Raw genomic sequence first — 12,586 nt, forward strand, 5'->3', positions numbered from 1 at the left:
GATAACTTTGGTCTATAACTCTTCATCTGATTCTTTTTAAGAAAGATAGTTATTTTTTCTATCATTTTTCATTGTGATTGTATCTTTATGACTTAGATGAAAATAAAATAATTTGACTTTTCTTATTCCATACATACTCCAAAAGACAATCTTTTTATTGTTTTTAAAAACAAGTTAATTCAATTAAGAAGACAAGTGAAATTATAAACAAAGCAGTCTCCCTATAATTTTTTATTCACTACTAGATGATACTATTTTAAATTCTTCGATATGTTTTAATTTTATAATGGAATTTATTTTTATTATAACTCTTAATTTTTAGTTTTAATATGATAAAAAATATTGATACAGAAATAAATTATCTAATTTTTAATAATTAATTGTTTTAGTATATTGTCTAAATTTTATTGTAATTTCAATAACTATAAAATTCTTAATGATTAGTTAAGTATTAATTAATTGATAAATTATTATAAAGATAAATTATCATTTATTTTTTTTCTGTATTTATTTTATGAATAGTATTTAATTTATTAGTTATGTATTGATAATTACAGTACCAATATTTATCTTTTCATAATAAGTGTATTTTTGATAATAAATATTATTTATTATCTTCTCTTATGAAACAAATAGTTACTATAATTTTATCATTATCATGACAAAGACTTTCATATCTCTATAACATCTTTTAAACAACTTTTCCTTTTTATTTTATCAACTCATATTTATTATTTTTTCATTTAAAGATTTATTAAATAAAACAAACAGAAACACTAAGTTAATAATGTTATAAACTTCTTTCTTTAAATAATATTATTAAATATTTTGTTTTATGTCACTACTATATTAACTATTTTAATTCCTAACAACTTAAACATTCATTTTGATTTTTATTAATATTTATTAAAATGAAACTCTTAGTACTATCACATTTTTTGAATACTTCTAAAATATAATTATAGAAAATGTTCATTGTAGTATATTTAATATTAAAATAATTGTAATAATTGTTATATTGTTGTATGAATAATATAAATATAACATTTATTTAGTTAGTCATACGAATGTTATTTGTTTGTTCTTACTAATTAACATTTATTTAATTAGTTTATGTCATGGCTTAGATAGATTGATTCTTACGAATTAAATCTTGAGATATTTTGTATCGTTACAAGAAACTATTTTATAAAAAATTTTTATTAATAGAAGTTTCAATGTAAAAAGGAAAAAAATAAAAAAAAGAAACTGAAAAATTCAAAAAAAGTTCTTAAGAAGTTTGAATTGAACATATTCTCTTTTATTCATCTATATCAACTCATTCGTAGTGGAAATCACTGAAGAACAACTCACATCTATGTTACGATTATTGACAGTAATTGCTCTAATCATTATTGTTATTTATCACATGATTCCAACGAACGATAAAACTGGCTCAAAAGACAAGAGTTCTTAAACCAATTAATTACCCATTTTTTCAATTAAAACCTTTTTTCAAACTTCGAGTTTTGTTAAAGAAAATAAAAATAATTGTTGTTCATAGTTCAATTGAAGTGACTAACTCTTCTTCACTTTGGAATACCCTCTTATGCATTTCTATTTGATGAAAATCTTTAAAAAAGGAAGCAATGATTGATAATGAAAGAACTACCAATATCCAATTAAAAACCACCTTTAATTCATTTGACTTTGCAATAATTGTCATTAAACTAATGAAAATCAAATTAACAGAAAAAACCATCCTTAAAGTTACATGAAAACCAAACAAAAAAGAGAGTTGTGATGGGTGTCTTTGAATAGTATAATGATACCCAAAAATAAAGAGAATGAAGAATAATAATAAGTAACTTGAAATAGATTCATATTTAAATAATATTTCAAACAAAAGAAACAACAAACATAAAGAGAGAAATAAATATTCAACAATGATTAATAGACTAAATCTTATAATACTTTGGACGTTTAAAATTAATATAAATCCTATCATATTTAATGCTAAAAGACAAAGATATGAAATTATCATTAAATATCCTGATAGATCTGTCAAATTTAAGATTGAAAACGTAGTTGTCTTATATAGTTTATTTATATTTGGGACCATTGAACAACAACCACAGATAATACTAAGAACGATAATTAACCATTTACAAATTTGAAGAGACTCAATGGAACATACTTTTAAGAGTGGCATATTTAGGTTATTCAGTTCTTCTGGGTTTATAAAAAAAAGAGTAATAAACAATCATTTACTTTTTTAATTTAACATCAACAGGCTTCTGATGAACTCCTCTTTTATTAATAAGTAAATTGAATATCTTACTTGTTGCTTTAATTTTTGAATACCCTTCAATATTTCCTTTTACATGTTTTCCTTTTGTAGAACAAAATCCATTTGCCAACCCCATTTTCTTTAATATCTCATCTTCATCATCATTAATTGAGATAATCACATCTTTCTTTTCATTATCAAAGTTATACTGATTTAACTTATCAGAACAAATTTCTCTATTTTGTAATTCAAAACGTTCTTGATCTCGTCTATTACCTGATAACCTCTCATTCCTTCTATGGTGTGACCTACTTCTTGACCTTGTTCTATCATTTTCTTCGCTAGTGCTATATGAGTATTCATATCTATCCCTCCCTCTTCTCTCCATAGTACTGAGATTTTCGAGTTGATCAACGAAAACTATAAGAAACAAAATATTTACTATTAATTAAAACTATATATTTCATGTCGATTAAAATCCATTGATGCACCTTTTAATTCAAGGCATTGTCTCACATAAGGATGAAGAAAGAATTCTTTCCATCCTATCCGTTCATTTTCTTCATGTGTAATTAAATGAACCATTAAATCTTTAAGAGATTTTTCTATAACAATAGTATCAGGGAATTTTAATGAACTTCGTTTAGCCATTTCTTCAAAAAAACTTTCTTTTGAACATCCAAAAGGCCATGTTTTAGTTACTAAGTGATAGATAATAACTCCAACACTATATAAATCACTTTTAGAAGTATAATATCCTTCATGTCTTAATATTTCAGGTGCTTCAAATAATAACGTTCCTTTTTCACTAGCTATTTTATCGTCAAGAATAGCTCTACTAAATCCATAATCAGTAATTTTAATTCTTGGAATCTCACCAGGAAGTAATGTACCATTTTTTGATTGTGTACATAACACAAAATTTTCTGGTTTTAAGTCTCTATGAACTAATCCTTTTGTAAAATGAAGATAACGTAATCCTAGTGCAATATCTCCTAAAAAGTGTTTTATGTAAATGTCAGGTAATAACCCAGGAAATTTCATAATAAATTCTTCTAAATTACCTCCATCACAATATTCCATCACAAGATAACAATGGAGTTCTGGTGGTGAACTAAAGGAATTATCATTCAATGAACTTAAAGAATATGGTAATTCAAAATATCCCAGAAATGGAACAAGTTGTTGACATAAACAACACATCATTGTTCTTGCATCTTTTTGTAAAAATGTATTTTGTGGACCAAAACTTTCTTTTATAGCAACTTGTTCCCCAGTATATTTATTAACAGCAAGCAAGACTGAACCAAATTGTCCTCTTCCTATAGTAGATATGATTGTATAATCATTGTTAGTATGTGGTAGTTTAGTGTGTTGACGACATAATCGTATAAGTGGATGTCCTCTAATTGATTCAACTGAAGGTCTCTTAAAAGGAATATTAATACATTGACGTATTAAATCAACTGCTTCAACTGATTCAATATGTAATAACTCATTTGGTAAGATGATACCATTTTCATCATGTTGAGGGATATAACCAGTGATCATTCTGTATAATATTACACCAAATGACCATGTACTAACTAACTCAGCTCTAATACCACTCATATAATCAACTGGTACAAATGGTAATTCTTCAATATCATCATATCCTTTATGAGGAATAAAAGCATACGGAGATAATTTGGCTTGAGGAAATGGAGATGAAGGGTCTCTACCTAAGAATATATTTTGAGGGATAAGATGAATATATGTTTGTCTAAATTCGATATATGCATAATTCATTATTTTAACTAATTGATATGCAATTGTCATTACCTCATCAAAAAAGAATGGTTCATTCTTTTTCATATAACTAAACAATGTTGTGTTTGTTGAATATTCACAAATCATCCAATATTCTAATGTATTATATGGTGATGCAAAAAATCCACCACAACATTTTAATACATAAGGATGATCTTTCTCTCTTAAAGTAGGAATTTTGGATATAATCGTTTTATCATTATAAATATGTAATTGATTAATTTTTAAAATTTCAACCTTTGCTTGAATTGATGTGTTTAAACTTGAATAATTAATATCTGTTTGAATTCTATAAATCATGAATTGACATAAATCTCCATTAGGCATTCTTCTTACTGCCCTATTAACAATAAGTTCACCATCTCTGTTAACATAAATAGGTGTCTGATCAAAATGAAATGAATCAATCACAGTTTTTGATGCAAGTTTCAATGACATGATTCTCTTCTTTTTTTTTCTTTCTTTATTTTTTTCTTTTTTAAAAGAAACTTAATTTTTTTTTAATTTTAGAAATTGATAAGAAACTATATTTTTACTATAATTAAATTATAAATTAAACTTTCCCGTTTTTATGGGTATATTTTTATATACAAGAAGGAAATGTAAAGAACTTAAAAATAAAAAAACGTGAAAAGAAATGGATTAAAAATAGAATTTCAAGGAACTGAAACTCTAATTCAAAAGAAAAGAGATGCAAGCTGTCAAATGTGTCATTGTTGGGGATGGAGCTGTAGGAAAAACTTGTCTTTTAATTTCTTACACTACAAATGCATTTCCTAACGAATATATTCCAACGGTATTTGATAATTATTCTGCCACTGTTATGGTCGATTCTAAACCAATTAATCTTGGGCTTTGGGATACTGCTGGACAAGAAGATTATGATAGATTAAGACCATTATCATATCCACAAACTGATGTATTCTTAATTTGTTTCTCAGTTGTTTCTCCTCCATCATTTGATAACGTCTCATCTAAGTGGCAACCAGAAGTTTCTCATCATTGCCCAAAGACTCCATGTTTATTAGTTGGAACTAAACTTGATATGAGAGAAGACAAGGAGCAATTAAAGAGATTAGAAGAGAAAAAAATTACTCCAATCACTACTGAACAAGGTGAAGCTAAATGCAAAGACATTGGAGCAGTTAAGTATATCGAATGTTCTGCTTTAACTCAAAAGAATTTAAGACTTGTTTTTGATGAAGCTGTTAGGGCAGTTATTTCTCCTGCAGGTGGAGCAAAAAAAGATAAAAAGAAAGGAGGATGTATGCTCTTCTAAATTCGATTCATTACTTTTTAAACAACTTACAAGCAATATTTTTCTATGTTAATATTTTTGTTTTGTTTTTTAATTACTATTTGTTTTCTTTATTTAGAAATGTAATATATTCTTTTTCCTTTGTAATGAAATAAATTAACTTGTTCTTTTCTTTATTCTAAATTAATAGCAATTTGTTGTGTAATAATATTAATTATCAACAACATCCCTTATTTTCTGTTGATTCTTTCTCTAATGAAACTTCTTCCATTTCTCCTACTGGCTCTGGAACTAATCCTTTCTCAAGAATTGATTTAACTAATTGTGTAAATAAATCTTGAACACCTTCACCAGTTTTAGCAGAAACAGTAAAGTGTGGAAGGTTAATTGTTTTGATGATGTCTTCATGTTCTTTGGTAAGGCTATCGATAACGTCTATTTTATTACCAACCAAAAAAATCATTCCATCTACATTTTCCTTTTTTAATTCACCAATCCAATATGTGACTTGTTTTAAGCTATCAAAATTACTGACATCATAAACAATTAAAATTCCTTGACTACCTCTATAGTAACTAGTTGTAATGTTTCTAAACCTTTCTTGTCCTGCAGTATCCCAAAGTTGAAGTGTGATTGTTTTATCACCAAAATTCACTCTTTTTGTTCTGTAATCAACTCCAATTGTTGAAGACACATCCTCACTAAATTTTTGGTCGCAGTATTGACGAAGTAACGCTGTCTTCCCGACACCAGAATCTCCAATGAGTAATACCTTTAATGATGACACGTCTCCCATTCAATGGTTTCTTTCCTTTTCAGTTCTTCTCTTTTCATCTTTTTCATCATTTCCATGAGTTAAAAAATCTTTCTTCTTTTTGTTAAATTTTATTTTTTTGTAACTATTATTTTATATTTTGTTATAAAAAACTGTTTTAGAATTTCTTTTTTTCATCTAGTTTTTGTATTTTTTTATTCCCTTCTTTCCTTTTGTGATTATTTGAAATTAACAGACTCTATGTAGATGATTTGTTTCTTCAAAAAGCAATTGTGTGACTTATCACTAGAAATGAAAAGAACTATCCAAAAAATGGTATATAAAGATAAAAGCAATAAGACCGTTTCAACAAATGATAGCGATTATTGTCGCTTTTTTACTATTTGTTTCTAACCAAAAGATGCAAAGCATTGCATTTAATTTAGAACTCCCTGTAGACAAATTATTTACTCAGTTCAAAACAAAATACAGTAGACATTATTCTCCTACTGAAGAACAACTTCGATTCCAAATTTTTAAGAATAACTTGAAAAACATAAAAGCTTTAAATGAAAAAAGAACTAACCCTTCTGACGCACTTCACGACATTAACATGTATACAGATTTAATTGATGATGAATTACCAATGAATAAGGGAATACCTGTTCCTGTCTCTTCTTATGACAAAGAACATTTTAATTCTAAAGAACTGAGAAAAGTTGAAAAACCATGGAATGAAATACCACCATTACCTTCTGGTGATAGTTTACCTCAAAACCATGCTTTTTGTGGGGAGTATGTTTCAAAAAACACAGACCGTCCAAAAGTTGATTTATGTGGAGAAGTATTTAGCCAACAAAATTGTGGAGGTTGTTGGGCAATTTCTCTTGCAAATTTAGCACAATACCTTTATTCAAATTTAACGTATCAAAGATATGGATGTGTAAAAACTCCACCAAAATTCTCCGCACAACGTTTTCTTGATGTTACAACAACTAAAGCCACAAAACGTTGTTGTGGTGGTCATCCTCGAGATGCTGTTAATGCTGTCAAATCCTTTTCATTAGATGCAGATTATCCTTTTGTTGATGGGTCAAATAGAAATCTTTGTACTATTAGAGGAGACCAAAACCCCAGTGTTCAAATACAAATGGCAATTACTGGTTATAAAACATTTGGTATATCAAAAGATCAAAATATGGTGTTAATACTAAAAAAATTGTTACATCATTACGGACCATTTTTAGTTTCTGTAAAAGTAAGTGGAACAGGATTTAGTTCATACTCAAGTGGTATTTTTTCTTTTCCATCAACTTCAGTTTGTGACACCTCTTCTTCTTCATTTATGACAGATCATGAAGTGGTACTGATGGGGTGGGGTGTAGAGAATGGAATTGAATATTTTATTATAAGAAATTCATGGTCTAGTGGATGGGGTGAAGGAGACAATTATATTAGAATTAAAACAACAAACCTTTGTGGAATTGGATGGAGAATAGGAGATTATGTCTATCCTTTAAATATGATTGTTTATGCAAACACATGTAAATTTGATAAGTACTGTAATTCTTGTAATATTTCTTCAAATATTTGTAGCTCATGTACTTCAGGATATTCCTTAAATTCAAATAACAAATGTGTAGAAAATACTGTCAAGTTAACTAAATTTCATTCTAATTCAACTAATGTCCAATTCTACAATCATACAATCTAATTTTATTTGTTTTTGGAATTTACCAATCAAAATTTTTTTATTTTTATAATATGATTACTATTAATACAAGTTTTGTTCAAGTTATTACATAAAGATAAGAACTTTTTAATCAAATAAAATCTCTCAAAATGAAAATTGTAAATAGCAAAAAGAACTTATAATTTATATACAAAGATAATAAAAGATGAATAGACAATTCATTCCTGAATTTCCAGTAATACCAATGAGAAAGTCAGATCCTGCAGATGTTACTTATGCTTTTACTTATGCGCTCCAGAGTTGTGTATTAGAAAAAAATGCAATGTTAGCACTACAAAGTTTGAGCCAGTTAAGACAACAGATCATTTCAGTTGAACCATCTCAACAACTAAGAGATATTTCATGGAAGTATTACCAATACTTAAACCAGTTATCAGGAAGAGTAACTATTAATCTACATTTTACATGGTATGACACCTATTTACAAGAAGATAGCAAACCAAAGAAATTCACATACTCAACACTTGATTTTGAAAAGGCAAATGTTATGTATAATATGGGGTGTTGTTGTATGGCTCTAGGTTCTTCTTTTTCAAAAACAACTGATGCAAATTCTCTTAAATCAGCTGTTCAATCATTTCAACAAGCTGCTGGTGCATTCCAAAAAGCAGAAGATTGTGCTCAACTATGTGCAACGAATAGTGGTGATCTTCATCCACGTAGATTACAGACACTAACAACTTTAGCGTTAGGATGTGCTCATTTAATTATGCATATTAATGCCGTTGCTCAAGGAAAATCTGTGTCACTTCAAACCAAACTAGCAGCAGCAGCAGCAAACCAGTTAGTCCCATCAGTAGATGCATTTAAAACATTTTATAAAATTACGATTGGATTTAATTTCCTTTCTAATTTTATTATTATTAAAGACTATGCCATTTATTGTGTACAAACATTAGCTGCTAAAGCTGCAGAAGAAAAAATGGAATATGGAGAACAGGTAAAACGATTAAAATGGGCAATGAAAGCTATGTATCAAGCATATAATATGGCTTATAACTCTGCTAATAAAGATGCATTAAAAAAGATTTATACTGAAGCTAAAGCAGCCTACACTGAAGCAGAAAAAAATAATAATAACATTTATATGAATAATTTACCAAGAAGAAGAGATCTTCCACCAATAACTGAAGTACTTGCTGCAAAACCAATTGAATTAGAAACAATAGAAAATCTTTTTGATAATATCCTTCCAGCTAATTTATCAAGGGCATTAAATGAATATAATACTAAAGCTCAAATTATATTAAATGATTCAAAAAAAGTTTGTGAAAGTAAAACAAATGAAGGAAATAGAATTATTAATAGTTTAAAAGGAAACTCAAGTGATATTCCACAAGATATTATTATAAATTCTAATAGACTAAAGCAATTAAATACATACAATTCTATTCGTCAACAAATGGAATTCATTACCACTATTGATGCAGAAACAACTGCTTCATTTGAAAAAGGAATAATTGCATTAGATTCTGAAGCAGCTGAAGAAAGGAGATTAAGAGGACAATATCCATATCAATGGAAACGTAAAGCATCAGAAATGGCAGCATATAATTATCGTAGAGAAAGTGAAAAGTATAGAGCATCATTAAAACAAGCTAAAAGTATTGATGATAATATGATAAATAAATTTAGACAATTCGAGAATGATATTAAATTGTTATGTGAAGGAAATATTCAACAATTATTTGGAACAAATAATATTAGTATTGAACATATTGAAATGAGATGGAAAGAAATTGTTCAAGAACGACAAATTGCTCTTGACAATATGATTAAAATATATGAAAAGAATGAAAAGGATAAAATTGGAGTTATTAAAGGAGGAAATGGAAATAGTCAATGCGTTATAAATTTATTGAAGGAGTTTGATAGTACTAAAAATATTATTCAACAAAGTCTATTTAAACAAGACAACTTATTTAGAGAAATAAATAATGGAAACAGACCCGCTGCTATTACTGGAATGGTCCAAAGACTAAGAATAGCTATCAATGCTGCTGATGAAATTTTAAAAATTTTACCTCAAAGTATTCAATTCCATCGTGACGCTAAAAATAAAATAGATAATTTTCAAAATGAGTGTATTAAATTCCAAAATCAACGACAACAAGAAGCACTTTCTATGGTAGGTTCAATTACAGGAAATAACCAATCTCAACAACAACCTTACAGTTATGGAACTGGTCCAATGTTTCCATCTCTTTAATTGAAATTGTCATGTCTTTTGATCTTTTTGTTCTTTAAAAAATCTTAGAGATTGTCATTTCTTTTTAAAATGAAAAGTTAATATTATTAGAGTAAAAAATTTATCTAGAGTTTGTTATGATTGAGAATTTAAAGAAAAACTTTATCCTCATTGAAAACAATTTTATTTCCTTTATCACAGGTATTGCTTTATTCCTCTTTTATAACACAACCATTGGGTCATATGATATTTTCGATTATTATATTAACAAAACATTTACATTCACTTTCTTGGTAAGTTATTGTATTGTGTCAGTCATTGTCTTACTTTTTTTGACTGTCTTCAAGTATTGGTTTAAATCAAATCCTTCACTTAATTTTATTCATGTAGGATATATCGTTCTTATTTTATGTTACTTTATTATGCCATATAATTTGATTTACATAACTTCTCCAACAACTAAATTTATTTTCACTAATATAATTATTAGTGTTGCTTCGTTAGCCACAGAAATTCATTCATCCTCTTTTATACCTATTACAATAAGAAACGGGACTGTTATAACTGGTATATTCTTTACAGGTGTATCAGTAAGTGCAATAGTCTCAGTACTGTTCAGAGTATTTTCTCATAAAATGTATTTTTCTGATATTAAAACTGATACGTTTTTGGCTTATTTCTTACCAATGTTTTTAACTGTAATAGTCTATTTATTTAACTTAGTTCATATGAAGCTTGATTATGAAATTGATGCTAATCCAAAAAGAGAAAAAGACTCAGACGAAGATAGTAATACTTCAGAAGATACTAATGAACTAAAGTTGGAATCTTCTTCAATGTATTATACTAAAATCAATTCATTACCAGATATTCATATGTACGTTTCATTTTCAGATATTATTAGTGTATTAAAATCAAATTGGATTTGTCTTCTTTGTTCAATAATTTTGTCAATTGTTACATTTACGCTCTTCCCATCACTTTTAGTTGAAACTTCATACACTAATAATAGTAATGAAAATACTGATATTTGTCTCAACATTATTCTAATTTTTTGGTCTTCTGATTTAATATTCAGATTTATTGGATTTATTGATGTCAAGTGGAGTAATTGGACATTATACATTACAACATTATTTAGAATTATATTACTCATTCCAATACTGAACAATTATTTATCAAATGAGTTTATCTCGAAAATAGAATCATTTTTAATTACATTTATTTTAGCATCAACAAATGGATATTTATCAACTGTGATAATGCAAAATATATCAAAGAAAACAGAAAAACAGAAGGCCTTAATTACAAGCAATGTTATCTTTTTATCTTTAAACATCGGAAAGTGTATGGGGTCTGTTGCTTCTCTTATAGTATATGAGTTGTTGGGTTAATTTAATAGCTAAGTATTATCTCAGTTTAAAATCATGAAAATACCTATTTCTTTAGAATCTTTTTTTTTTTTTGGTTTTTTAACAAGAAAATCAAAGGTTCTTTTAACAGTAACAATAATTATAATCCAAGTGCCAATTATTGCTCAAAAACATTCCAATTATATCAATCTAGATATGTTTTTGTAAAAACCTCATGACTGACAGCCATTTTTCTAAATAAACTTAAAAAATATAGAATTGTTGTTGGTTGGTTTTTGTTACAACGACCTTTATAATCGTTTTTACTTCTTTTGTTGCATTTTAATTTATTTAAGACAAGGCATATTGTTCAAAGTTGAGTAAAAAAGGAATTTCTCTGCATTATTATATCACTCATAATTATTTATATTAACTAAAAAGTCTTTTTATGCATAGTCAACACTTATAGTATTATTCATAGATTGTGCGTAATATTGTCTTGACGACAACTTCTGACATTATTCCCCCGAATTTCATTCAAAAATTAAGTTAGACTAAATTAGTTTTGATTCTTTTTTATGACAAAGTTTAGTTAAACAGTTTAAAAAGTTAAACTAGAAAAAGATAAATAAAATATATATGTATTTGTTTATCACCTTGTTTCCTTTCATCTTTATTTTTGTATTAGTAATTTTCCTCAGATATTACCTTCCTTCTCATTTTAGACTTATTCCTCCACCTCCTGACTTATTTATTTCAAAGCCATTACCAACTCCACCTCCAAAAAATATTTCAATAATGGGAGCTGATGAATGGATATCAGTATATTCCAATCCACTTCAACTGAAATCGGACTGTGTTATTATTTATGGAAAAGAAGAACACTTAATACAATTTAGTGTAGATAGTGAAAATATTATTATTCGTTTAAATAACCAAACATACAAAAGCAAAATTAATGCATTGACTATTACAAACATATATTTTAGTAAAACAAAAATCAATAAAAATAATCTCATTCAACTCACTAGTCCAACTGATATTATCCCACTATATGACTCTGTTTGTATACGATTTAGAGAAGGATATCAAATGGAGTATTGGTATTATTACCTCAAGGCTTGTCAAAAGGGAAGAAGAAAATATTATACTGGCGATGAGGCATTTGTTTCATTATTCAAGGAATTGAATCGATTATCTTCT

The 12,586-nt window shown here is 27.3% G+C and overlaps 8 protein-coding genes across 8 annotated transcripts in view, besides 13 other annotated features; 5 read left to right on the forward strand and 3 right to left on the reverse strand.

Moving 5' to 3' along the window:
- Positions 1-273: 273 nt before the first annotated feature.
- Positions 274-536: a sequence feature (AT_rich).
- A 50-nt stretch (positions 537-586) lies between these two features.
- Positions 587-615: a sequence feature (AT_rich).
- A 109-nt stretch (positions 616-724) lies between these two features.
- Positions 725-764: a sequence feature (AT_rich).
- Positions 765-805: 41 nt separating this feature from the next.
- Positions 806-830: a sequence feature (AT_rich).
- A 59-nt stretch (positions 831-889) lies between these two features.
- Positions 890-913: a sequence feature (AT_rich).
- Positions 914-981: 68 nt separating this feature from the next.
- Positions 982-1,054: a sequence feature (AT_rich).
- Positions 1,055-1,182: 128 nt separating this feature from the next.
- Positions 1,183-1,208: a sequence feature (AT_rich).
- Positions 1,209-2,246: 1,038 nt separating this feature from the next.
- On the reverse strand, positions 2,247-2,657 carry EDI_099250 (U4/U6.U5 tri-snRNP-associated protein, putative; the record flags this gene model as incomplete). Its single annotated transcript, XM_001740443.1, has 1 exon — positions 2,247-2,657. One exon carries the CDS (start codon positions 2,655-2,657, stop codon positions 2,247-2,249), a length of 411 nt encoding a protein of 136 aa, XP_001740495.1.
- Positions 2,658-2,713: 56 nt separating this feature from the next.
- EDI_099260 (myosin light chain kinase, putative) lies at positions 2,714-4,516 on the reverse strand (the record flags this gene model as incomplete). Its single annotated transcript, XM_001740444.1, has 1 exon — positions 2,714-4,516. The coding sequence occupies one exon, from the start codon at positions 4,514-4,516 to the stop codon at positions 2,714-2,716; it is 1,803 nt and encodes a 600-aa protein (XP_001740496.1).
- Positions 4,277-4,311: a sequence feature (AT_rich).
- A 2-nt stretch (positions 4,517-4,518) lies between the features above and the next one.
- Positions 4,519-4,558: a microsatellite.
- Positions 4,559-4,567: 9 nt separating this feature from the next.
- Positions 4,568-4,636: a sequence feature (AT_rich).
- Positions 4,637-4,769: 133 nt separating this feature from the next.
- Positions 4,770-5,357, forward strand: EDI_099270 (RAC GTPase, putative; the record flags this gene model as incomplete). Its single annotated transcript, XM_001740445.1, has 1 exon — positions 4,770-5,357. The coding sequence occupies one exon, from the start codon at positions 4,770-4,772 to the stop codon at positions 5,355-5,357; it is 588 nt and encodes a 195-aa protein (XP_001740497.1).
- Positions 5,358-5,553: 196 nt separating this feature from the next.
- Positions 5,554-6,132, reverse strand: EDI_099280 (uncharacterized protein; the record flags this gene model as incomplete). The annotated part of the gene is made up of 1 exon (XM_001740446.1): positions 5,554-6,132. One exon carries the CDS (start codon positions 6,130-6,132, stop codon positions 5,554-5,556), a length of 579 nt encoding a protein of 192 aa, XP_001740498.1.
- An 82-nt stretch (positions 6,133-6,214) lies between these two features.
- Positions 6,215-6,263: a sequence feature (AT_rich).
- Positions 6,264-6,463: 200 nt separating this feature from the next.
- On the forward strand, positions 6,464-7,804 carry EDI_099290 (cysteine proteinase precursor, putative; the record flags this gene model as incomplete). Its single annotated transcript, XM_001740447.1, has 1 exon — positions 6,464-7,804. The coding sequence occupies one exon, from the start codon at positions 6,464-6,466 to the stop codon at positions 7,802-7,804; it is 1,341 nt and encodes a 446-aa protein (XP_001740499.1).
- A 28-nt stretch (positions 7,805-7,832) lies between these two features.
- Positions 7,833-7,856: a sequence feature (AT_rich).
- A 132-nt stretch (positions 7,857-7,988) lies between these two features.
- Positions 7,989-10,052, forward strand: EDI_099300 (programmed cell death 6-interacting protein, putative; the record flags this gene model as incomplete). The annotated part of the gene is made up of 1 exon (XM_001740448.1): positions 7,989-10,052. The coding sequence occupies one exon, from the start codon at positions 7,989-7,991 to the stop codon at positions 10,050-10,052; it is 2,064 nt and encodes a 687-aa protein (XP_001740500.1).
- Positions 8,908-8,942: a sequence feature (AT_rich).
- Positions 10,053-10,666: 614 nt separating the features above from the next.
- On the forward strand, positions 10,667-11,425 carry EDI_099310 (uncharacterized protein; the record flags this gene model as incomplete). Its single annotated transcript, XM_001740449.1, has 1 exon — positions 10,667-11,425. One exon carries the CDS (start codon positions 10,667-10,669, stop codon positions 11,423-11,425), a length of 759 nt encoding a protein of 252 aa, XP_001740501.1.
- Positions 11,426-12,437: 1,012 nt separating this feature from the next.
- The window catches only part of EDI_099320 (uncharacterized protein), a gene marked incomplete at both ends in the record, with an annotated part of 1,098 nt that continues 949 nt past the window's right edge, over positions 12,438-12,586 (forward strand). Inside the window, one exon of the mRNA XM_001740450.1 lies at positions 12,438-12,480. Within this exon, the coding sequence (XP_001740502.1) occupies positions 12,438-12,480 (43 nt within the window). The remainder of the gene's footprint in view (positions 12,481-12,586) is intronic.

This window comes from Entamoeba dispar, genomic scaffold, assembly GCF_000209125.1.
Source record: "Entamoeba dispar SAW760 scf_1105229462947 genomic scaffold, whole genome shotgun sequence".
NCBI lineage: Eukaryota > Evosea > Mastigamoebida > Endamoebidae > Entamoeba > Entamoeba dispar.